The sequence below is a fragment of the Glycine soja genome, chromosome 13 (assembly GCF_004193775.1).
Source record: "Glycine soja cultivar W05 chromosome 13, ASM419377v2, whole genome shotgun sequence".
NCBI lineage: Eukaryota > Viridiplantae > Streptophyta > Magnoliopsida > Fabales > Fabaceae > Glycine > Glycine soja.
Window position 1 is genome coordinate 21,123,690 of NC_041014.1, and position 25,041 is coordinate 21,148,730.

Sequence of the window (25,041 nt, forward strand, 5' to 3'; positions counted from 1 at the left end):
CATTTATTCCTCTTTCAAATTTGGATCTAAGAACTAACACTGCTACTACTATTACTACTACTCATAGTCACACGCAGAGCCCATAAAAGAAGCTCCCTCTCTTGCTCTCTTTTTAACAACTATGCCTCCCACTGATGGAGACTTGGATCTTAGGGTAAAACTCTTCGAGAATCCCTATTTACGTTATTCTCCCTCTCCATTTCTCTAACTCTCTTCTTTCTTTTCTTTGCAGCCACCTTCTCAATCTTCCTTCACAGCCGGGTTAGTTTATTCCTCTTCAATTCTTCCCTTCCTTGTGCATTTTTACCAATTCGTAGGGGTTTCCCTTTCTCTTGTTTGTTTCAGCGACTACACGTTCGCCGATGTTGAGAATTTGGAGCATTGCGCTAAGTATCTCAACCAATCGCTCGTCACGTTTGGTTTCCCGGCTTCGCTCGATCTCTTCGCCAATGACCCCGTGAGAATTGAACTGATCCCGTTCTGTCTTTCATTTACATTGTTTTGTTTTTCGCCAATGTGTGAGCGTGTGTTATGTGAATGATGTTGTTCTGGAAAATGTGGTAGGTTTCAATTGCGAGGACTTGCAATTGCATTTACTTCTTGCTCCAGCAGAGACAGCGCGACGTTGAATTTAGAGAGTCTGCTAATGATCAAAGACAACGGTAGTTGCTAAATATAAGACCTTCGATTGATGTTAGTCTCGCAATGTGTTATGCGTGTGAGTTCAATGTGTTTTACTTTTGATGTTGTAGACTGTTGTCTGACATATCGAGATTGGAGGCCAAAGTGGAGAGGCTGGAAGGTCTACTACAAGTCAAGGACAGGGAGATAGCGACTATTACTAGAACGGTAAGGAGTGCTTGTATTTCTGGTTTTGGCAAACCTAAAGCATGTTATTGTCTTGCTTAGATGAAAAGATTAGAAGTGTGTCTGTTAGTCAAGATGTAACGATTTCCTTATTTATGCAGTGATGCTACTAGATTTTTGTTTAATTTGGGTAGAATTCCTTTTATATAGGAGGCTAAAAACACTGCAGCTCTGAAGGCTCAAATTGAGAAGCTGCAACAGGAGAGGGATGAATTTCAGAGAATGGTTATTGGTAATCAGGTTAGAAGTTTGATCTCTTTGCTTATTGTGGCGTCTTGTTTGGATGACCCTACTTCAAAATGGATAAGCCTCTGACTCTTGTGAATTTGACTATTGAATGGTGTTAAAGCAAGTAAAGACTCAACAAATGCATGAGATGAAGAAGAAGGAAAAGGAATACATAAAGTTGCAGGTGTGACATCTTTGATTTTTTATTTTTTTTATTCTGATGAGAACCATATTTGGTGATTAGTGCTCTTACATGATAGGAACTTACACAAGTCCACATATTATTAGATTTGGAAATGAATAAGGGCTGGTATTTTTTGTATTTGCAGGAGAGGCTAAACCAAGTGTTGATGGAGAAGAAGAAAGAGTCTAGGTCAGGCATGGAGATAATGAATTTGCTTCAGGTACCAGCTATCCATGTAGTTTGGACTTTGCTTGGAAGATATTTTATTTCATGATAATTTGGTATTTATGATGTGTGTAAACAGAAGGAAGGGAGGCAACGTGGAACATGGAATGGGAAGAAAGCTGACAATGATTTTTATAAAAAGATTGTATGCATATTGAAAAACTTTCACTCTGTCATTATAGTTCTTTGTATTCGGGACACACCCTCATCTCATACAATTTATTTTTAATGTTGAAAGGTGGATGCTTATGAGTCAAAGAATCAAGAACTGATGGCAGAGAATGCTGATTTAAGAGCATTATTGAGATCAATGCAGGTAGGTTCCTGATAGGTAATTATTGTTATTTGCTGAAATTTCTACTTGCAGATAAGACTATGAATGCAATGCATGTTTATTCTATTCACATTTCATTGATTCTACTTGATGTAATTTTGAACTTTCATCGACTTTTGCTTTGTTATCATTCAGTTACTGTATGTTGCTTTTTTAAATTTTTGTTATGCCTGCAGTTTTAAAAGACTCCTCTCTCCCTGATATTCCCTTTCTTCTCTCATGTGAATATCTTTCTTCCCTGATATTTTATGTTTTTTGGTTTGGACATGAAGTCAACAATATAATTTTTTGGTATGTGTTCTGGGAATCGATTATTTTGTGATGCAAAGTGCAAAATGATGGATGGCCATAGTAATTAAATGGGTGCTGGAAGAACATTAACATGGGAGTCAATTTTTGGTATTGGTGGCTTTCAGCATATTTCTTTTTTGATTTCATCCTATTTTCTATTTTATGTCACCTACAGTCTGTACTTCCCTCTATATGAAGACCTTTATTCTGCGATGCCCCTCCCTCTAAAGCAGGTTCCTTGTCCTTGATTATGAGATTTGTGAGTGTACTGATTACAGGTGGATATGCGTGATTTCTTAAATGCTCCTAATGGACTACCAAAGCAATCTCTCACTGGCAATGAAAGAGTTGAAAGTGATCCTTCACAATCTCCATTGGTTGGGAAAATGGTATGGAAGATTATTAAATTTTCATACTTTATTCCCTATGTCAAACTGCCTTCTGAAATTAATGAGTTTGGTACTTGCAGGACGTATTTGACCTTCCTTTTCACATGGCCAGAGATCAAATAGAAGAAAGTCTTCGTAACAAAATGGCTTCTATAAAGGTAATTACTTATTAGTATCACTTTCCAATTTTTATCTTTTAAGTATTTGCATATATGAATGAATTGATTGTCTTTGGTTGTTAACTGCTTGAAAATTGAAATATGAAGGAGCGCATGGTTCAATTGCAAGATGCTCAAAAGGAAGCAGAAGTTACTTCTGAGGCTACTGAGAGGGAACTTGAGCTTGAAGCTCAACTTGTCGAAGCAAGGAGCATCATACAGGAGCAGGTAATGTGTTTTGTTCATGCAATTGAAATCACAAGTTAGGTCCAAGGCATTTAGAGCCTGTTTGATGCTTTAATTGTCATGTGAAATCAACAAAAGTTGCTTTTTAGTTAGAGAAGCTCTTTTTTTGATGTTTCATAGTGTTTGGTCAAAGTACAAAGCTCTTTATAATGAAAGCTGAAAAAAACTGCTGTTATGAGTAGCAAGAATTGTTGGTCTTTTAGGAAAGCAAAAGCAAATTTTTCTCGGCAAGGTAAAGCTGGTACTTCACCAGAAAATGGAGTGAAATAGGAAAAATGGCAGTGCTGCTTTCTTGAGTCTTTCTATCTATCTATTTTAGATTCATTAAAATTTTCATTTACTCTTAATTTTCAATTGTTATATGACTAAATGTTGCAGTGTTGCTTTTGTTTTGTTTGTTTGCTCAAGCAAGTCTGTACTTGTTACAATCACCATATGACTATTAATTTAAATCTGTATTAACTTTTTAATCTGTGTGGCTTCTATTCTTCATTAATTGAAGTTTGAAAAGCATGTGGGTCATTATATATGTGGACTCTTTTTTTTTATTAGTTTTCTTTTTCTTTGGGGGGGGGGGGGGGGAGGTTGTATCACTCAAACGAGTATCTCAATTCAAACAGTTCTCTCTTTCAATAAATCCAATGAGTTTTTCTTAATCACTCTTTTCAATCTAATTGCCTGACAGTATTTTTTAATGTTAATTTTTATTTAATAATGCATTTTAAATTTAAGGTAGAGAACCATGTGATGATGTGTTGTATTGCAGGCATCAATAATGTCTAAACATCTTGCAAAATCTGACAGGCCAAGGTACTCAGTGTACTTTTGATTTGTTAAGAACCATTTAATTATGTATAGATGCAGTAAGTTGAATTGCTTTTCAAACTTTACAGGGAATCTATCATCCCAGCACCGGCTGAGGTATGTATATATATATATATGTTTTGTTTGCCTGTTTCTTGTTTCCGACAAGTATTTTGTTATGTAAATTTAGCGACCAACCTTATTTAATATAATTAAGATTCTGAAGGTTTTTCATAGTGTGAATACTTTGTTTTGTGGTGGTTGGTTGATAACTGATAAGTAGCTTTGGAAAATTATTTGTAGTGAGGTATACTTTATTTTGTAAATTGATTATGGCCTCAAACTATCTTGTGGGATTTCTCTTTGGAAGTTTGCAGGGATATCCAATCTGAGTCTGTGTTTCTTGAGTTTCCATTTGTGATAGATTATAGTTTTTATGTGGGATATGGCATCTGACATTTTTGTATATCCTGTCTTTTGATTTGGTGTATGCAACTTGAAAGTTAGGAATTGTCCAGTGGGTCCCAATCTTGAATAAAATTTCCTATCTTAAGTATGTCTATTGAGGTCAGAAATAAGCAATTTGGTTTGTAAGGGTACAACTTACTAAGGAAGAACATTTGTCAATAGCTTGCAAGTTCATACAATTTAATTGACAGGGTAGGACCAGATGAAACTTGCCTGTTTTTCTCTATTTTTAGGTTTAGTTGATTACTTTCTTTTTGTCTCTGTGTGTGTGATGAACTCTTGATGTTTTACAATTCTGAAAATATCTTGAAAGTTCAAAATGGGAATAACTCATTCAGCACCTTCGAAGACACCTGGTCTTGAAGATAAGACTGATCCGTTACCTGAAATTCTGAAGCTAAGTTGTTAGTACTGAGAATTGTTGAAATATAGAGGATAGTAGAAAGGGATTTCCATCATACTTATTCCTCTACTGGCTGCAGAAGGGATCAAAATATTGATGTTTGGATGGTCTGTGTGCCTTTGTTGGTGGTAGCAAGTATTGGTGTAGAAAGGGAAGGTGGTGATGATGACATTTAGCATTAACCATTTGTGTGGCCTCTGATGCTGATTCTTTTATTTGATATTTTCATTCTTTGCTTGAAATGTTGATTAACATATGATTTTGGGATTCAATCATAAAGTTGAAATCATTATCGTGTATAATCATAATGTTAATTGGCAGCTTCCTAATGAGGTAAAATTATAGTTGTCATTATGTCACATTTAGCTGTAGATTTATTGTTACTTGCTTCTCCATCAGTCACATTGATGGTGCCAGCGTTGTGATATCGTTGTTTCTTGGTTTACAGGCAGTATGTAATTAACAAAGCTGAGGATACTCACATTTGATGCTTGGCATGATTAATTGAGTTGGCTCTCCAGTGTAACAGGAATGGACAGCATGCTTTTAGCCTGTTTTTCTAATCTTGCTTGTTCATCGTGCACTGCCCTAGTTTATATTAACAGGCCCGAGTATGGTCGAATATCATTGTAATTATTAGCATGATGTTGTAATTAGTGTTATTGTACCCGTGGAACTGCTAGAAGAAAAAATAGATCATATTTATGTCACAAGAACCATTCAAACTACATAACATTTAAGATTGACAGCTAGAAATATTTTATACTACCACTTTTGGCTCTTCTAAAATTCATGTCTCATTTTTTCGGTGGGAAATATACAGGTCACACATTTATAGAAGAAATGGTTGTTTTCAAAAATGAATGCAGAAGGATTACTTGGGACCTAGTGTTCTACAAAGCCACCAACTACTACAAAATGTTTCCATCTTAGGATCTTTAGTGATGTGAACCCCCCAAACCATTAAAAGCTATTTAAATGTGATGTAATTTTGTATTTGTAGATAACGAGAATCGATTTTGGGTCTTTTAAAAACCTCCTTACAGGTTGTTGCAGATAGGCTATTCTATACAGCTTATTAAAATAAGCATGGAAGATCTTTTAGATTATCCGTGAGATACTTTTACAAGTTTTTTCAAACACTCTCATAAGGACTTGTAAATTATAATATAAGTCTGAATAAGCTGTTTATAAGTTCTTCCAAATGGGACCGTATGTTTTAACGCTTGATTATATATATGAATGTTGGACTTTAAAGAAGAGAAAAATGTGACTAGCAGAAATGAGATAAGATGGAAGTGTGACCAATTAAAATATGAAATAATTGCTCATCAAGAGATAACAAAAAATGGGTTAAGGTTATTTGAATATGTAAAAAAAAAGAAACTAGAAACAATAGTGAGGAAAGTAAATTATATGATTTTTTTAGTCCCGTGGAAAGGGAGAGGAGACTAGGAAGTAGGAAGGACATTGAGAGAAGTTGTGAAGAAAGATTTCGTTTAAAATAACTTGATGTTAATTGTTTATGCATGTAACTAACCTTACTGGTGGAATTTATTTATTCTAATGGATTTCGATGAATGACTAAGCTGCTTGTGTGCCTTTCAGAAAAAAAACTTCGCTGTTTGTGTGGATATGTGAATGACTAAGCTGCTTACCCAAAATGCTTTAAATGCGTAGTATCGTAAGGCATGGACTGTCATTGAAACCACTAATTAGGGAGTTGTCATTGGGTTTGTCCCTACCGAATAATTCTTTTTTTTTTTCTTCAGAAAGTATCATTTTCACATAATGCTTTCGATGTTTATGGAGGAAGTGTGAAAAAAAAAAAATAGAAGCACAATTTTATTATACAAATTATACAATAAAATTATATTTCTGTTATTTATTTATTTTGACATCCCTATATGTTAGCCTCTGCACAATGCACATCGTCATCGTCAACCATAATCATCATCAAACACCACCAAGACCTACACGACCCAAACACCAAGATCACCACCTTCCATCACGTCATCATTGCCACCGCCATACCTACAACATCATCGTGCGACCCAAATGGCACCTCACACCAACAGATTTACGTGTCATAGCACCACCGCACCGTTGTGCGAACACCACCCCACGACGCAACAGGGAAGACGCCCGCTGCGGCACAGACGGAGGTTCAAATTTGGGTGCGGAGATGGTGTGGTGGTGATGGGTTGGTGTCGTGGGGAAGGGGAAGGGGAAGAGGAAGAGGGAGGGAGAGGGTAAGAGGGTCTTTTCTCAAGTGGTAGGGACCAATAGCAAATGTGATAGGGATCAGTATCAACTCCAACAAGTTACTTGTTTTTAAAGAGTTATGATGATGCTGATAGGTTGCAGGTTATAGTTTCAACTAACTGGACCTACTAGTGCTTACCAAGGCACATTGTCCATCTCATCGATCATGTATGTGATAGCCTTTGTTTTTTGGTTCAGGGGAGGGGAATGTGGAAAAAGTTTGGTGATACTGCCTCATCTTATGAATGTGTACTGGTTCACAAAATATGGGCCTCAAGGAATGTTTCGGAAGTACTTACTGTCCTCAAGCTCCAGTCATTTAACAAAAATAAGAATGTGTCACTCTAGTTTCTTGTGATTAAGATTAATTGTTCTTAAAAGCTACATATTACTAAAAATATAAAATAGAGCCTTTGTATTAAGAATTTTATATTACAAATAATGAATTTCAAATAAAGAGATGATAACTTTTAAATTAAATTATATCATTACAAATTCAATTCTAGCCAAATTAGTTTTAGAGAATGAAATCAAGATCTGTCAAATTAAGTTAGAACAATTTCCCCTAAATTAAGATGTACTCCATGTTGTGGGCAGCTTAGCTAAGCATAGCAGCTTATATGATGTTGTTTTATTGAATTGACATGCTTCTATATTTATACGCTTATGGACAACTCGGCCTTACAAATGGTCATAACGCATAACTTCTAAATTAATATCCTCTCTTGGATTTAGAACTGCTCGTATTTAGCATCATATATATATATATATATATATATATATATATATATATATATATATATATATAATATGTAACTGTTATGTTACGTTTTTCATGATAGCACACTATATATCTAAGCTAAATTATAACATGATTGACAGGTGAAGCCTGTTAGGAGTTGGATCCTAAGTTTGTGCTATGAAGAACATTATTAAGAAAGGTTAGTCCCTTAATCAAATTTTTACAAGAATGTCACGATATAAAGAATAATAAATGTTACACATTAGTTGTAATCTAATATCTTCACAGCAGATGAAGTGACAGCGTTAGACTTGGCAGAGAGAGGCTCTGATCAGATAAACTATTATTACATGATGAAATTTTTACAAATGAAAAATATTGTGTTTGAGTGTGTGCGAATATCACTCTAATGTACGTAAATGTAAAGGCAGAACTAACTGCTTACTATAAATATAATGTTGCTTCAATCACGCCTTGCAATAGAAACGAAAACTCTGGTAACATGCATGGGGAAGCAACCTAAGGTCGAAGGCCTTCTATATACCTTTCTGATAGTAGTAGTAGGACTTTTCATGAATGACATAGACGACCAAGAAGAGAAACTAGAACCACGAGGTGATGCCATTGAGTTAGACTCAGAATCAGAGTTGCAATCTAATATGTCCAAACCAATAACATCATCATCTTCATGAAAACAATCATGGGATGAAGAGGATGACTTTTTGCTTTTTCCCCGTTTTACCCTTTTCTTCCAAAACCTTAGCCTTGACCTTGTTGAAGGTTTGGTGTCTGGAATACATGGCTTGGGTAGCCCCAGGCTGAGAAGTGCTGGTGGAGGACTCAGTGGAGGAAGATCTTCTCTTGGTTGTTGTTCCTTTGCAATCCCTGGTTGCATTTCCCATTTGAATGGAACCCCTTCCCCACTACTCCTATAATAAGAAATGCGAGAGGAGCACCCCATAGAGGATCTCCTTGAGAGAATTTTGCTCATTGACATGTTCTGATACTCAAAATCCATCGTAGCTTTTCCAATATAAAAGAATGTTGGACCAAGTTGTGTTTATATAGGATGGAATATTGGGTATACAATTATTTATATATATACCGTTTTGACCATTAGAGAGTCATGGAAACACTCTACTTTTTTGTTAATTAGATTGATTGGTCGTAGCCTGTTACTTCTAGATTGAGTGACTCAAAGTCTTTTTGTATTGACAAGGAAACGAATAGTAAAGCAAGATGGGTATGTGATGTCGTTGTTTCTAAGGCTGTGATGAAACCGATTATTAATTAATTAGCCAAACAAATGTCTAAAATTGGTAAGACATAGACTTATTTTACAAGTGGATTTGATTTTTTGTTATTGATGTAAAAAAATAAATTTGTTGGTAAGTAATTTATATATACTTTTTTCTTACATTTATTGAGTTGAAGGTTTATTTGATAACGTCTCTAGATTAATCTATCTAAACCTTTTTTTTTTACATAAAAATATAAATTATTATGAAAGTTGGCCGGCCTCTGTTGCATGTGCCATGACATGACCAAACCCGTAAGACTTGGTCCCCCATCTTAGCTTCTCAGACAACATAGTTGCTGCATTATTTTAATATTATTATATGAATTAAGGGCTTGGGATCATTGAGATGACCGAATTGGTCTTGTGTTATATGTGAGCTGAGGCACATGTTATGCCAAGGCATTTCTGCTTGAATTAATTGATATATTATTATATGACAACTAAGGCCCATCTACTTATCTTCACAGCTTTGATTGGAACATCGATAACTTTTCTCAAATGCTAAAAAAGCAAAGTCCATTACTTGGCAATTACCTAAGGTTGCATTCATTGAATTTGAACGAATACAAATGCTACTAGCCAGCTACTATTTCATAATTGTGAGAATGAAGAGGACTTTTGACAATTAGTTATTTTTAATTATCTGCCATGCATATACCTTGTAGACTAGAGTTTTATTATAGGATAAATATTATTTTGCTCCTTAAAATCATTAGACAGTGATAAATTAATCTTTAAAAGAAAAAATTTAAATTTAATTATCAAATGTACAAAAAAGTATGACATATTGATCTTAGAAAGTTATTTTGTTATTAAATTATAATGTTTAAAGACTAATTTCATAATAAATTATATCTTTTGAGAATTAATTTGACATTAAATTATAAAGTTTAGGTATCAATTTGTTATTAAATTATTTATAAGATTAAGTTTATTGTACTTTTTAAGCATTTAAAATTTTTTTAAATTTGAATTTTTTATTTTTCTCATATATCACTTTCTCACTGCCTAAATGTATTTACCCTTTATTATAACTTCTTAATAAGTATGACTTGGGAACGATTAACCTGACTGTGGAAGATTTGGCCCGGTAGTTCTTCTATGGAAGACTTAAGAGACAAGGCCACTTTTTGTTCAGACCGACTTCAGGAAAATTCTTTGTTACGATTAAGCTTCAGTGATGGCGTCCAATGAGTTGTATTTTACAGCGAAAGTGTAATTGTAATTTTAAAATTATGATTTTACTCATTTTATTTTTAAATCAAGAAATTTATTTAATCTTCTTATTTTAAAAAATTTTGATCCTTTCATCAATTACCATTCAAAATCAAATACTTACTTTATATATGACCTATAGATACTAACATGATGCTTATGTGACAAACCATTGAATAAAGTGAAAAATAAAAAGAACTTTGTAGGAATTAAAATATTTAATATTTAATTTTACATGTATTTATTTTTATTATAGAATTTTATTTTAATATAAATAAAAAAAATTATTATAAACAAAAAATATTCTTATTTTATTATAATTTATAAAATTTATAAAAATGAATATATAGGTTATTTTAAAAGATTTATTTTATATAATTTACACAAATTACGTAAATTTAAAATATTATTTAAATAACCTAAAAAATTTTAAAAAAAATTGTTTCTGTTTATATTTAAAAGAAAAAATTGTATTATTTATATTAAAAATTACAAAATTTATTACTGTTTATAATCAAATAAAAATTTTATTATTTATATGTAAGAATAAATTTACACAATTTTTATAAATTACATAAAATAAATTTTATAAATAACTTACATATTTAATTTTCTTGATTTATATAATTGATTTTGAAAAAATTATTTACTAAAAAAATTTTATAATTAAAACAAAATTATTAACATGTAAGTTTCCTAAAAAAATAAATATTAAAATTTCATTAGTTTATATAATTAAAATAAAAAATTACATATAAAATAAAATTACGTAATTTTGTATAATTTATATATTAATTGGTGCAATTATATTAATTTATATAATTAGAGTGAAAATAATGTATATTATAAATCAATTTAAAAAATAATTTATGTAAATAATTTGTACATTAATTTATGAAATTTAATTATAAATTGGTAAAATTAAAAAAAAATGTAAACTATTCAAAATAAATATATATAAAATGATAAAATATAAAAATAAAAAATATTTATATAATTTTTTATAGGTACAAAATTTTAATAAGTATTGACTAATGATAAATATAAAATAATGTTTATAAAGTTAATTAAACAAAATAAATATCAATTAATTGTTAATTTATGGAAGGACCAAAATTATTTATTATAAAAAATAAGATGATCAAATGTTTTTATTAGAAATAAGGAGACTGAAATCATAAATTTAAAATTATAGAAAATCAAAATTACAATTTATTGTATTGTAGCTTATCCATTATGCACAACGACCACATCCTTTTATGGGTTGAGGGTCCAATGAATAGTAAAATCTCCTCATTTATCCAAACATGAGGAGAGATTTTTATCCCAATAATACAAAAAAAAAATAAAAAAATTACATAAATAATACAACCCAAAAATCATTATCTAAATGATATATTTTACTGCGCAAGGTATGAAATCAGTATCGGTTATCCTAGAATCGATTTCACATCATGGTTTTTTTATTATTTAATAAATTAGTTCTTGGGAAATTGATTACTTAACTCATTTAAAAAATGATATTTTTTTGTTTTTTGTAATTATTTTTTATGTCTTTTATTAGTTATTCCTTTGTATTTTTTATGTCTTTCTAAAAAAAATTAATTTATTGTTAATAAAATGTGTATTTACCCCAAAAATTTACTTGAATTAAAAAATTATTTAAGTTAACATGAATTAGAATATAATTACAAACAATACAATACTGTGTTTTTAATTGTTTTTATTTTTGTTTTGTAATTACTTTTTATGTCTTTATTAGTTATTTTATTGTATTTTTTATGTCTTTCTAAAAAAAGAAAAATTAATTTGTCAATAAAATTTGTATTTAACCCACAAATTTATTTCAACTAAAAAATGATTAAAGTTAGCATGAATTAGAATAGAATTTACAAACAATACAACAATTTATTTTTAATGTTGTTGACTTGAGTTTCCAACATGATGAGGACATTTGTTTTTTGAGTGACCTAGATTGTGACATATGGAATATCTTTTTGGTTGATTCGATTCTCTCATATCCATTTTGATGTGTATACAAGAGGATACTGGACGACCTATAGAATTTCTTAACATTTTTTGGTCAGGCCATATTGGTGGTTTATGACACTGTGGCCAATACGCTTCATTGCACAATTCGCTTTGTACATATTTGAGACACTTTCCAATGTGTAAATAGGATCTATGTAAGCCCTATAATCATGGTGAATGTGCTTACAAGCAGCAATGACATGCGAACAAGGCATGTGTACCTTTTGGAATTTACCACATCACATCACCTTTGATCTAACCTAATCATGAAATTTCCAGCCGGTCGCACTTCTCTTGGGTTAATTGTCTCTTGGACTAAGAACCGTGTATCACATCGATCAAACTCAAGAACATGATGAAAGTTAACCTTCCTTTACATGTCTTCCCTAGCCTTGTTTAGTATTTCTATATAAACATGGTTAAATCTAATCATAGCTTCGACTTTATCCCTCTTTTGTGGAACAGGTTATTACACCTTTGATAAGTCGATTTGACCAACACACTTATTGAAAGATTTATTGTTTTCTTAAGTACCGAGTTGATTGACTTAGTTAGATTGGTGGTCATGTCTCCCCTTCATTAGCCTTCATCCCAAACAAGAGTTCATTTTTCTTGCGAAATCTGGTTAAGTCAATTAATGGCTTGTTCACTATCTGCTCCTGCCTCAAATTGTTGTAGCAATAGTTGAAAGCAGGCTTCGTCCTTGCATATGCTAAGTAGTTAAAAACATATAATTTAAATATTGTGAATAATATAAAATTAAGTGATATTTATTATGAAGAGAAAAAAGTTTAATATTCACCCATACTAATAATCAATATTTTTATGTCATTATTTTTGTACTTCCTCGTGTAATTTTATACAATGTGTCAAATGTAGACCACATGCACAAAATTCTCTAACATTCACCCACTATCTCGTCTTAGGTAGGCACTTTTGGATGACTCGTCCCTATCTAAAATCAAACAAAGACCATTTTTGTGGTGTGACATGTCTTTTCAAATTATAGAGGAAAAAGAATCAGGCTTCCGCTGATTCACCCTCGACAACGATGAAGGCTATTAACAATATTTTTTTGTTCTCATCTTGTGCAACTGCCACAATGAGATTTTCTTTTGTACTTTCCATACAACCAAGTTCCATTAACCTGAACAACGGGATTGCAATATTGAAACTCATCGATACATGGTCTGAAACTCCAAAAAAGATGATGAAATTTAATGACACCCTCTACTATTTGACCTTGTTTGATTAGCATTAACAATGTTTCCTTCTCTACAACCATACTTGGAAGATATGTCTACATAGCTTGCAACAATCTTGGTAAATTATGGTATGATTTTTCCCAGATGTCATAGATGTTTTCAATGGTTTTTTGCTTTGTCAACCACGCTTTCTTGTACGCCGTAGTGTATCTTTCAGTGCTTTTGACAAGTGTTACCAAGGCTGACACTGAAGTTAATGGATCGTTGTTGATCAACGCGTGGATACTTTTATTAATGAGCATATAAGATAACTTTGCATGATCTTGTGATATGGCAAGATTTGAACATGTATGGGTTCATGGAGCTTTTTGATTTCCCATTTCTTACTTGCAAGGATGTATACTGCTCTGCACCTCCAAGCACATCCATCGCCATTACATTTAATAATTAACATTGTTGGATTTGACAATTTGGTATTGTAAGTAGCTTCTTTGTTCACATGATACTACTGCAAAGCATGTTGTACTTCTTCTTTGGTTTCAAAACAAATTCTTTCAAAGAGGGTTCCCATCGAATGTTGGACTTCTTTGCGATCCAACGCATGACCAATTCAAAATCTTGAAAATTAGATTCAAGGTCAACATTTTGCATGTGTACTGCCATGTAGTATGCTAGTATGGTTGTTGATGGGGGTGTAGGATCAGCCTCTTCATCATGTTCTTGATGGGGTTGGTTGCATAAAATTTTGTCTTCATCACCACTAAAGGGACCGAGTTCTTTGTTAGGTAAGCCAAACTCAGCAAATTCAGGCTCATTTGGTTGAGTTGATGGGATAGGCTTTGCTTTAAGAGTACTCCAGTATGCATGAGGTTGATCCTCAGTAAGACCAAATGATTGTGAGGCTAACAAATTAGTGAAAAATGGTGTAGGAAGAAGTTGTGTAAAAGAAAATGTGGTTGGTTGCCATTCATGTACTTGTGGTTGGGTTAAATCTAATGTCGATGAGTAAAAATTGGCATGAGTATATGATGGGGTTGCATCTGATACATGTGCAAAATTGGATTGAGGATATGAATAATAATGGGATTCGTGAGGTATTTGGCTAAGGAATCGGAGTGGGAAGTGTATTTAGCTCAATGCTTGCATACAATTTAATAGATTAAAGAATCTCATGTTGGCGAATAACATCAATTATACCTTTGACATTTTCGTCTTCAACAATTTTCAATGTTGTAAACTTGAGCATTCCATATCCAACTAGTTAAGGGTATCAAAAAGAGATATCACCGACTCGGTCATGTGGTTGAAGTCTAATTTTTTGGTGGATTCTCCTTTTTGAGACTTCACGTGTGATGTCTTGTTTTGATGTAAAGAACACTGGTTGGGGCGTTCAAATGTATCCCTTCATCTGAATTGATTATTTAACCATTGTATTGCATTAACCAATGGACAAATGAGGAAGACATGTCGTGTATTGTGTTTACAAAGTTGAAAGTAATTAATTAAGAAAATGACAAACTTGACACAACTTTATACAAACACATAGTAATACAACAATGAACAACACATATGAAGACTATAAATCATGAAATAATAAACATAACAATCAAATAATTTGGGATTTTTTTTCTTCAAAACTCGATTTAAGGTTTATTGCTTCATCAAGGTATTCATTTAAACCCTCCAAATTCCAAAAGCTTGTAGAAATTGGTAGTAATTGTGCATATGTTTGTGTGCGTGTGTCCTTAGTGGTAACATATAACTCAACACATGTGGATTGTGGAGTTTCCCGAATAAAGAAAACATAGTTATCATGTCATCATCATCTTGCAGCTTGCATGTCTTATATTGAAAACAATCACCAGCAAATGATTTAGGTGTCGTTAATGGATGTGCTTCACCACTTTACCATATGGTAGGCTAATCTTGCTTTGAATAACTTGCTTCAAGGCATCAAATGACATGTTCTTGTTAAGTTGAACTATCTTTGGTTCACTACTTACGAATGTTGACCCATGTTAAGTTGCTGTAACGACACCATTGTAGTACACAATCGCAATAACTAGTGATGAAGTCATGATTTAGGTAATAATAAGGTTGAGATCAAGTATTTGTGATTGAGGTGATGCTTCAAACTGCCTTAGTGGAAATTATATTTATAATGAGCAGTGACTTGTCACATGCACTTTACAAAGCTATGGTCAAGATCCCACCAACAAAATGAACGCCTGTGATAACACCAATTGAAGCACACTAATAAAGAACGATTGAGATTAAACTAACAAAATTAAACAATTATGATCATTTTGATATAAATTGTGTTATTATTCATGAATTATTTTTTTCCTATAAATAAAACACATGTAACGACCCTACATACATACACAAACTCGGTTAAATTTGTTGTCATATATCCCTCTTTAATATCTTCTTTAAGTTAGTAACAAACCCTAAACCATGGAATCTACATATGCTCATTTTCTTTGGAAACAATACCTTCGTAGATATGGAAAAATATGTAATACGTTAAAAATTATTGAATGGTAATTATGTTACAACTTTAAAATATTCATACCTTAATATTAGTGTATATATTGTTGTTATTTTCATTTCTACAAGCAACAAATGATGTTATCCAGTCATATGCTCAAAGTATGTTGCTTAGATCCTAGAATTCAATCTTTGTTGGTTCAAGCTGGTTTTACTAATGTTGCAAAGCTTGAACATTTTAAAATCGATGACACTTTGGTAAATACTTTGGTGGAAAGGTGGAGACCTGAGTCACATGTTTCATCTTCCAATTGGTGAATGCACAATAACTTTGGAAGATGTTACTCTTCAACTGGTTTACGAGTTGATGGAAATGTAGTTACTAGCTTAACTTATTTTGATTGATTAAGAACAAATGTTTGCAAAATATCTAGGCAGTGCTCCCCCTTATAGTTATTCCTGAAATCGAATTTATACCATTGTTGAATTAATTATCGATAAAAGATTACATATAATCATAGATGTTGTTATAATTGGAATGGAGAATTTTTTTCAATAAAAAATTAACATTGATTGGTTGTGTATCAATTTTATATTCCCATCTCATTAAGAAAACAAACCATTTTCGATTCAAATATTCAAAAATAATTCATAAATTAATAGTTAACAGTTGCGAATTGTTTTGATAAAAAGTAGGATAATAATTATGTATTATAAAATAATAATAAAGATTTAGTAATTTTACTCATATAATTTTGTTTTGAATCAAAATTTTCCTTTTTTTGAAAAAATTAGAATAAAATTAAATAAACTTATATGGTTTAAAATCAATTTTCGAACATTTAATTTTTTTTAATAATATTATTTGAAAATAAAAAAATAAAAATATTTTTATTTATAATTTTTTGTTTTTATCATTTTTTTCTTTAGTGAACAAATATTTTAAGTAAAAATAAAAATAAATAATGTATTAATTCATTAAAATAAATAGTTTAACGTTAAAAAATATTAATATAATTCCTAGTTTAATAATAATTAAGAAAATAAGTATCTAATCGGATGTTTGTAAGAATGTTAAAATAAGTAAAATTATTTTTAAACTAAATAAAATGATAAAAAGGAATTTTAAATAATTTTGTGAAAATAAAATTGAAAAAAAGAGTTTCAAATAATTTGTTTTGAGAATCAATTTACAAGTTGTAAAATCATCACTCTTTTTACGCATTCTAATGCTAAATTGTGACATGTTTACTATCCAAAATGTTTATTAATCAAGCAATGCACTAACTTGTGTTAGTAGGGTGTATTTGATTTGATAAAAAACAAGAGATTGAATAACATAAAAATATTTGATGAATGTTTGATTTAAAAAATGACTAAAGGATAATAAAAAATAATAGACCGAACAAATACAAAAAAATTTATAATTCATTAAACTTTTACAACTTTTTATCCAATATCTTACAAAAGAAAAAATATAATATTAGTCATATTTTCTTATTTTTCATTATCTTACACTTTTTTCTTTTCCTTTTATTTTTCATTATTCTTTCTTGTTTCTGTTGGTTTGTTTCACTTCATTTTGTTGATGGGTACCTTGGTCGCAAGTGAGAGCACTATGAATTATAGTTTTTTTTTTCTTAATCATTATTTTTTATTTATTTTCATTATTAATTTATTTAAATGTTTTCATCGTCATTTTTTTTTTTCTTATTATGTTTTTTTTCTTTTGAGACATTGACCCTACCCCGCCATGCCCCGCGCTCGACAGGGTTTTTCAACCCATTCTTTTACTTGCGGATTGGACTGCATCACTTTGATTCGGTCCCAACCATAATAAAAAAAAATAAAAGAATAATTGGAATGAGTTGTGATGTATTAAAAAGTCTTTTTTTTTAAATACATATACAAATCAAATAAGATCCAAAACAAAAATTCTTGTAAAATTCTTGTAATGTGACTCACTATTTTTTTAGCACATGAAACGCACCTTTCAGCACGGTTCATTTGAAAATTCTGCTGGCGCTCTCGCGCTCACGTTTGTTTGTTTCTCGTTTTCGCAATCTCGATCTTTTCTCTCTGGTTTGTCTATACTCCTTCCTAGGGTTTGGTTCTTAGGGTTTGATTCTTTTGTGTTTGTGTTATATCCTTTTCTGTTTATGCACTGAATTGTTAGTTCTGTGTTGGACTGCTTGGTGTATTGATTTGTTGGGTGATTGTGTGATTGAGTATTTGCCCTTCAAAGTGATTTGCTCCGGAGATCAGAGGATTAGAAGAAAATTAGGAAAAAAGTGTATCTTGTATTTGGGCACATATATAGGTATCATTGAGTATATTTGATTCCTGAATACGCAAATCTCACAATTAACTTGGCTGCAAAACTAAAATTTAATGACGTACTCTTAAAGATTGGGAAATTACAATAAGAAAGGGTTTTGTTTGTATATCTATGTTTCAATTACAGTAAGCGCACCAAATTGTGAAATTAAAAATTTGTGTATGCATTTTGATTCTGCAAGTGAAGAAACATGTATTCGAGTGCAAGCCAGTTTGACGGCAATGCAGCCTTCTCCGGTGGTGGATTCATGCCTTCTCAGACCACCCAGGGCCCTGACTCTTCATTCGTTCCCTCCAAGGTCCCTTCTCCCTCTTTTTCCTTTTCATAATAATCACAACAACATTCAACACTAATTAACCCCCATTGTTTTGCTCGTCTTTCAATTGCAAGTGTTTTGAGAAAATAAGATGGAACCAGTGTGTGTGGTTTTAAGTTCTATTTAATTTTTTTTTTGTTTTGTAGAATCGTGACGCTCAGTCCTTGCTTCCTCTGACGGTGAAGCAGATATACGATGCGTCTCAGTCAAGTGATGATAAAATCAATTTGATCATTGACGGTGTGGACGTTACCAATGTGTGTTCTCCTTGCATCTTGGTTTTTAAATTTGGGTAGGGTTTTGTGGGTTCTCTTGTCCTAACAATTTGAGTCCAGGTCACTCTTGTAGGAAGGGTGTCCAACAAAGCTGGACGAATTACTGATGTTACTTTTGTGCTTGATGATGGTACGGGAAGGATTGAGTGTAATAAATGGTAATTGTTGTTAAATTTCTCTTATCTTTTCTGCATTATTATTTTGTTTTAATTTTTTGTTTTATACCATGTGCTGTTGGCAGTTATGTCTGATGACTTCTTGTTTACGTGCAGGCTTCATGAAGCTGTTGATACAAATGAAGCAGAGGCTATCTTGTATGCTATATTGCATTTCCTGCATAGATTTCCATTTTTTATTTAGGCTAGTTTGAATAATTTTCTCAATAAATACTCATAGGAAAAGAAATTAAGAAGGTAAAATGAACTAAGCTTCTTGCTTAAGTTAAAATTAGCTCATGCATAAGTTAATGTATTGAAGTTCTTTTATTTAACTTTTCCAAAAACAAATTTTAATGCACACACAAGTTAATTTTAACTTATAAAAGAAGCTAAATTCATTTTACTTTCTTATTTTATTCTCTTATAGGTGTTTATTGAAAAGTTTATTCAGACAGAACCTTAATACTATATTTACTTGACTAATAAAGGTTTTAATCCCTTTCCCTGTTTTTTCAACCGATTCTTCTTCTAAATACTATATGTTTTTATTTGATTAATTCAGAAAGGAAATGAATTGTTTTGAAATGCATGTTACTGTTGAAATAATTTTTTTCTCATAAAATAAAAAGATACATACATATATATGATCATTTTATTTATTTTTCTGCAGGAAAATAAGCAGATACACACCCAACTTATCATTTTGCTCATGTTTTGTAGTGTTGTTGTTTGTTGCCACATCTGTATTTTCTTCTTTTTTTCAGACAATTTATTTCATATACTATGTACTAATATTCTAGTTTCATTATTAGGGAAGGAATGTATGCGAGGCTCCATGGACAATTGAAACATTTTCAGGGTAAAAGGACCTTAAATGTTTTCTCATTTAGGTATGATATAAATACCTTTTCCTTTTGTTTTTATTATTATTTTAGCTGTTCAATGTTTTAAATTGTCACAACTATTACCAAGGCCAGTTATCTTCTTGTCCCAGTGATTAGTGAATGGTGGGGCAAACCTATTTTTTTTTTCATACAGTTCAATATTTTACCTCACCCTGTTGTTTCATTTTCAGGCCTGTGACTGACTTTAATGAGATTGCTAGTCATTTCACCGACTGCATATATGTGCATCTCTACAATTCCAAATTAAGGGTATTAAAAACTGTAAACTGTGTTTGAATTATTTGATGTGATATGATGCACATATATGGTTATAAATTTTAATAAGTCTGTACCATACTCTAATGCTTCATGTGGTAACATCTTCAGACTAGTGTCCCTAATCAGCAGCATTCCTCACCAATTCCTCCCACAATAGGTTATCAAGCTCAAGTTGTTCCGCCAACAAATCAGGTAAGAAAGTGAACCATGCTTTTCTGTTTTGTTTCGTTTTTATTTAATGTTCTCATTGGTTTGCTACTTGTTATTTGCAGTTCTCTGATCAGCATGTCAATGGTCAGAAGGGTGTTACTGTTGAAGCCATGGTCTTAGATTTTTTGCATCATCCCGCAAACAGGTATTTTTTTAAGTTATTTTATTTAATGTTGCCTATTTGGCTCTTGTTGAACATGTAACTAACTGCATTCTTGGTGCCTTTGTTTTTTTTTTTTTTTGAATATTGGTTTATCCATGTTATTTTATTATATGGATGCCTGTCCACAAATACCTTTCTTGAATATTGCAAAACTTTTGCATTGTTTGCTGTAGAAGTGGAATAAAGAATTTTCTAGTAGTTCAATTATATGGAGTATGGTTGTACACAGATTTTTTAAAAGCTAAAATACTCTTGATTCTTTTAGTTTTTAATTTGTTCAGCTTGGGTCTCTATGTGTGACCGTGTGTTTGGTAAACAGTTGATATCAACTGAAACAGGCATTCTCTAGATGACACACAAGAGTTCCTTCTTCATTTTGTGCCTGAGAATGTGTGGATGTTTTTTGGATTTCAAATGGAAATCCAAACACTAAAATGTTCAATGTGGTCCTCTAATTGTCAAAATATATGCAATGTGGTCCTTTCCATCTGTTTTCACTATCAACCTTAGCTTGGCTGTGATGCGTCCATTTTTTCACTAGATCAGGTTAATGTCGTCAATGAGAACAAATGAAAAGGACCATGCTGCATATATTTTGGTAATTAGGGGACTATATTGAACATTTTAATAATGGAAGTACCAAGTTGATCAAATTAAAATAATAGAAGGATCAAAATAATAATTTAGCCTATTTTTTTATTACTAATCTAGGCCCTGTTCGGGGTGGTTTTGAGTTTTCCGTTTTTGGTTTTGAAATGTAATTTCAAAAACAAGACGTGTTCGGATAAAATGGAGCTGAGTTGGTTTTGTGATTATTGTTTTTAGTTTTACCCTAACCCCTCACACTTCTCCCATCACTGTCATCTCTATCTTGTACCCTCACTCTCCTACCATCTTCTCACCTGCTTGTGGGTGGAACCTGTGCCTGTGGCTTCACCATCTCTGTTCTGCTTGTGGCTGAAATTATTTGGTGTTTCTGGTATGTTTTTTTTTTTTTTTTATGAATTGTATTTTCAGTGCTTGTCCTATTTTCGTTTGGCTTTACCATCTCTATTCTCTGTTTACCTTGTTTTCCTATTTCCCTTTTCATTTTTATTTTCATGCTTTCAATCAGAGCTTTAAATCTTGGTCGGTGGTTGTGATTTTAACTCCCGTTTAATTTCGTGACAAATAAAACGACACCTTTTTCTTTTCAATTTTGACGCTACCATGGTAATTCTCGAATGCATTCCAGGTGGCCCCTTTTCCTTAATAAAACAGCACTTATATTACTATAAACTAAAATAATTAATTCTCAATTAGCCCACCGTGTTCCCTTTTGGCCAAAGGTGTGTCTGTAAAATTTTGAGAAAGCCAATTAGGATAATACAGGGAAATTTTCAGTTTTTTCTTTTTCTCGGAATGGGGGTTGCTTTGAGGGTCTGGGTATGAGCTAATGCACAGGGGAATATCCTATCTATTTTATTATATGTCTTTGTGGTGTGTGATTTAATGTAGGAAAATTGGAATTTACCTATGCAATTTGGTGCCTATTTTTCTATGGGTTACAGAGGTTGCAATATACACGTTGCAAGATATGTCTTCATAGTTTATGTTAAAAGATATGTTTCTAGTTTAGAAGTAAGGTGCAACATAGTTAGCATTTGTTGGTCTTTGGGATACTGGCTGTTTCGGGTTTGATAGGAAAAAGTATGTTAAAATTCAGTTCAGTTTGATGTTTTTTCTTCTTGGGGTGACATTTGTGACAGCCCCTAGCACTTTTTGGCTTAGAGTAGTGCTATGCCAATTGAGATGGTCCGCATATTGTTTAGCTTTTGTGCTGAAAAATTGCTTGAAAGTCCTTGCATACGTCCTCAAGTTGTCTTTGAGTTCAAAGTTGAATGTATGCTTGTTAATCTTTGTGTACAATGCATGATACGAACAAATATTATGTACTCCTATGTGCTCTACATGCTATCCACTTGAGTTTTTTGTTGGTTGAAAGCCACATGCATGATAGGAACAAATAAAAATAGTGTTTGCCTTTTGAAATCATTAATTCTAATTCTGTCTTTTTTCAATCCTTTAACCTTATTTTTAATCCTTATGAAATCACATGAAGCAATCTTTTTTTGATATTTCTTTTTATTGTGTATATGCTTATATATTGAAGTATCTACTAAATTTCTGATATTTTTTCCTTAAATCCTTAACATTATTTCTAATTCTTTTTTTTATCAGGTTTAATTAATTTTTATTTTTAATTATTTTTGTGTCTATTTTTTTATATTGCATGATTTCATAATGGAGCAAGATAAGATAGAATATTTGACTTATTTTATCTATTTTTAATTTGCAACCGTTTTGAAAAAACTAAACCAAAATAAATTGAAATTGAAAACTCAACAAAATCTGGTTTTGATTTTTAAAAATTTCAAAACTAAAAACGAAAAACCACCCCGAACGGGGCCCTACTGATTGAAAATGCATGTTAAAGAACGGTCTGTTTCTACTTTCTAGTGATTATACACGGCACAAGTTGGTAAACTGCCATCTTGAGCCTATGTGAATGAGCAGGTTTCGTGGCATGTTTTTTGTTGGTTTCAATGAGTTTCAACTGGGGCCGGATGATGTATCCTTATATATGCTTTCTCATGTTATGACAAAAAATAAAAATCCAATAATGTCGGATGTTCTATGTTAATTTCCTCTGTTTTTGAAATTAGATAGAGGGTTATTTGTGATTGTAATGTCCCTACCTAATTCAAAGTCGAAAGCTTTTGTTTTCCAATTCCAGCTGTTTTTTCCCTCCCTTTTATCAAAAAGTTGGATGTTTGGGGATCCCTGCCTAAATTTAGAAAAAGCTTTTTTTTTTTCCTTCTAAAAATAAGTTATCTTTATGAAGCTGGAAATTTGTTGCTTACGATTATTTCCTAACAGTTTTTTTTTTCCTTTCAGCTGTTTTTATATTCTTTTACTATGTAAAAAGACTTATTTTTTCTTGTGTCCAACAAAATTAATTATCTTCAAACCACTTTTCAGCAAACTTACTAATCAAAAATTGATTCTTGACAATGTTCGATTATAACAATAATTGATTATACATACAATCAATTATTGAAATAATCTAATTTTCTCAGTTTATACTTTACGGTAGTAGATGTTGGGCTTAAAAGGGTCAACGAGAGAAAAAGGTGGAAGTAGCAAAATGAAAATGTTAATAGAGATTGTTGACCGCGTTAAAAAGGACATACAAAATGATTGTGTATGACAGAATGAGGAGATATTGTTGTGGCATCAGATAAGATATCATAGAAAATCGATAAGGTGGCTTAGATTAAATACAAAAAATGTCATTGAAAGCACTAGTGATGAAGAGTAAATTGCATGAATTCTAGTCTTATAAAAAGAAAGGAAGAACGAAGACCACAGATTATCATTGGAGAGGGAGTTGTAAAAAACCATTACACGAGTTTAATTATAATAAAGTTTGTACTTATTTGTTTTTTTAGATGCATGTGTTTCATAACTTAACATTATGAAATTGATGTTTCAGCTCAAGGAATGAGGGGGTCCATCGTGATCATATTGCACAACATCTTGGAATTTCTTTGGATAAGCTCATGTCTCTCTCTTCTCTCTCTTTATAACATACTATCCAAATTTTGTTGACTCTGATTGAATTCCAACTCTTGCAGGCTGGCTGTTAAAAATCTTATTGATGAAGGTGCCATTTATGAAACCATAGGTGATCACTATAAGTCAATCATCAATGGTTGATACCTTGTTGGATAAGGACAACGATTTTGTTAGAGTATGCTAACTCTGCGTATGCATTCTAGTGCTGTTACACAAGCAAAACAACAGTTCTACTAGATTTTGATCGACTTGTTTTTCTACTATATGTTAATATTATGAACCGGTAATATGTAACAAAATATATATAACATCATATGGAATGTATCTGTTGTGCGAAGCGTTTTTGTCTTATTGATGAACCAGTTTCAATGGGTTGTCGATACTATAGTCAGTAGTGGTACGTATCTGTAATTTGTAATGAGCAAGGATGCTTTACATAATGTTTGGTGGAGGGAAATAGACAAAAAGGAATGAGAGGAATTTTCTTAAACTACTATTGTTTGTTTTAAATTTTAGCTGGAGTAAAATGTAGGAGAGAAAAATCTCTATCTCTTAGTTAAATTTTGTTCCTTTCCACTCCTCCATTAAAATCTCTTTTTTTCCTTTCCTCTTTTAAACCAAATAGTTCATTAGAGTTTAGGGTGAGTAGTTAATGGGCTTCATTGCAAAATGATACTTAAGAATGTTTTGTTAAGATCCGTATATGGGCCGAGTATTGGGCCCTTCTTGACACAACTATGGTTTTCAGTATAGGATGTGTTTAGCCTTTTAGCTAAGCCTTGAAACATTCACATTGGTATGAAAACATAGATAGTTATTACTTAAGGTCATACCCGGGAGACGTAACTATTTCAACTCATTTCATAAAAATATACTTTTGAAGTGTATAAAAGAAGAGTAAACACAAAAGGCACAGGACACTTGTCCTGGGGGAGTGGTATCTGTGATGTTCAAA

General features: G+C 31.8%; 3 protein-coding genes across 5 annotated transcripts; 2 read left to right on the top strand and 1 right to left on the bottom strand.

Annotated features, from left to right (window-relative positions):
- On the top strand, window positions 1-5,386 carry LOC114380804 (afadin- and alpha-actinin-binding protein-like). The gene is made up of 16 exons (XM_028339856.1): window positions 1-154; window positions 233-261; window positions 346-457; window positions 565-662; window positions 753-849; window positions 1,018-1,107; window positions 1,217-1,279; window positions 1,425-1,499; window positions 1,584-1,649; window positions 1,743-1,820; window positions 2,408-2,518; window positions 2,599-2,676; window positions 2,785-2,904; window positions 3,689-3,732; window positions 3,816-3,843; window positions 5,046-5,386. The coding sequence occupies exons 1-16, from the start codon at window positions 122-124 to the stop codon at window positions 5,058-5,060; spliced, it is 1,137 nt and encodes a 378-aa protein (XP_028195657.1). The 5' UTR covers window positions 1-121; the 3' UTR covers window positions 5,061-5,386.
- Window positions 5,387-7,818: 2,432 nt separating this feature from the next.
- LOC114380723 lies at window positions 7,819-8,653 on the bottom strand. Its single transcript, XM_028339735.1, has one exon. It carries the CDS (start codon window positions 8,620-8,622, stop codon window positions 8,068-8,070), a length of 555 nt encoding a protein of 184 aa, XP_028195536.1. The 5' UTR covers window positions 8,623-8,653; the 3' UTR covers window positions 7,819-8,067.
- A 9,115-nt stretch (window positions 8,654-17,768) lies between these two features.
- On the top strand, window positions 17,769-24,579 carry LOC114381008 (replication protein A 32 kDa subunit B-like). 3 transcript variants are annotated; one of them, XM_028340170.1, is made up of 11 exons: window positions 17,769-17,927; window positions 18,365-18,481; window positions 18,646-18,756; window positions 18,835-18,932; window positions 19,047-19,088; window positions 19,745-19,822; window positions 20,008-20,086; window positions 20,204-20,287; window positions 20,368-20,450; window positions 24,004-24,072; window positions 24,146-24,579. In XM_028340170.1, exons 2-11 carry the CDS (start codon window positions 18,374-18,376, stop codon window positions 24,225-24,227), a joined length of 834 nt encoding a protein of 277 aa, XP_028195971.1. In that variant the 5' UTR covers window positions 17,769-17,927; window positions 18,365-18,373; the 3' UTR covers window positions 24,228-24,579. The 3 variants fall into 3 exon arrangements, with proteins under 3 accessions (XP_028195971.1, XP_028195970.1, XP_028195972.1); XM_028340169.1 differs by having other exon boundaries at window positions 18,370-18,481; XM_028340171.1 differs by lacking the exon at window positions 17,769-17,927 and adding an exon at window positions 17,974-18,165.
- Window positions 24,580-25,041: the final 462 nt, after the last annotated feature.

What these genes read in the sequence shown, in the direction of transcription:
- LOC114380723 (XM_028339735.1), bottom strand. Translation starts at nt 8,622, where the DNA reads ATGGATTTTGAGTATCAGAACATGTCAATGAGCAAAATTCTCTCAAGG.
- LOC114380804 (XM_028339856.1), top strand. Translation starts at nt 122, where the DNA reads ATGCCTCCCACTGATGGAGACTTGGATCTTAGG. An exon ending in ATCTCTTCGCCAATGACCCC is followed by an intron (nt 458 to 564) that starts GTGAGAATTGAA and finishes AAAATGTGGTAG; the next exon opens with GTTTCAATTGCGAGGACTTG. An exon ending in AGATAATGAATTTGCTTCAG is followed by an intron (nt 1,500 to 1,583) that starts GTACCAGCTATC and finishes GTGTGTAAACAG; the next exon opens with AAGGAAGGGAGGCAACGTGG.
- LOC114381008 (XM_028340170.1), top strand. Translation starts at nt 18,374, where the DNA reads ATGTATTCGAGTGCAAGCCAGTTTGACGGCAATGCAGCCTTCTCCGGT. An exon ending in TCTACAATTCCAAATTAAGG is followed by an intron (nt 20,087 to 20,203) that starts GTATTAAAAACT and finishes TAACATCTTCAG; the next exon opens with ACTAGTGTCCCTAATCAGCA. An exon ending in ATTTCTTTGGATAAGCTCAT is followed by an intron (nt 24,073 to 24,145) that starts GTCTCTCTCTTC and finishes CAACTCTTGCAG; the next exon opens with GCTGGCTGTTAAAAATCTTA.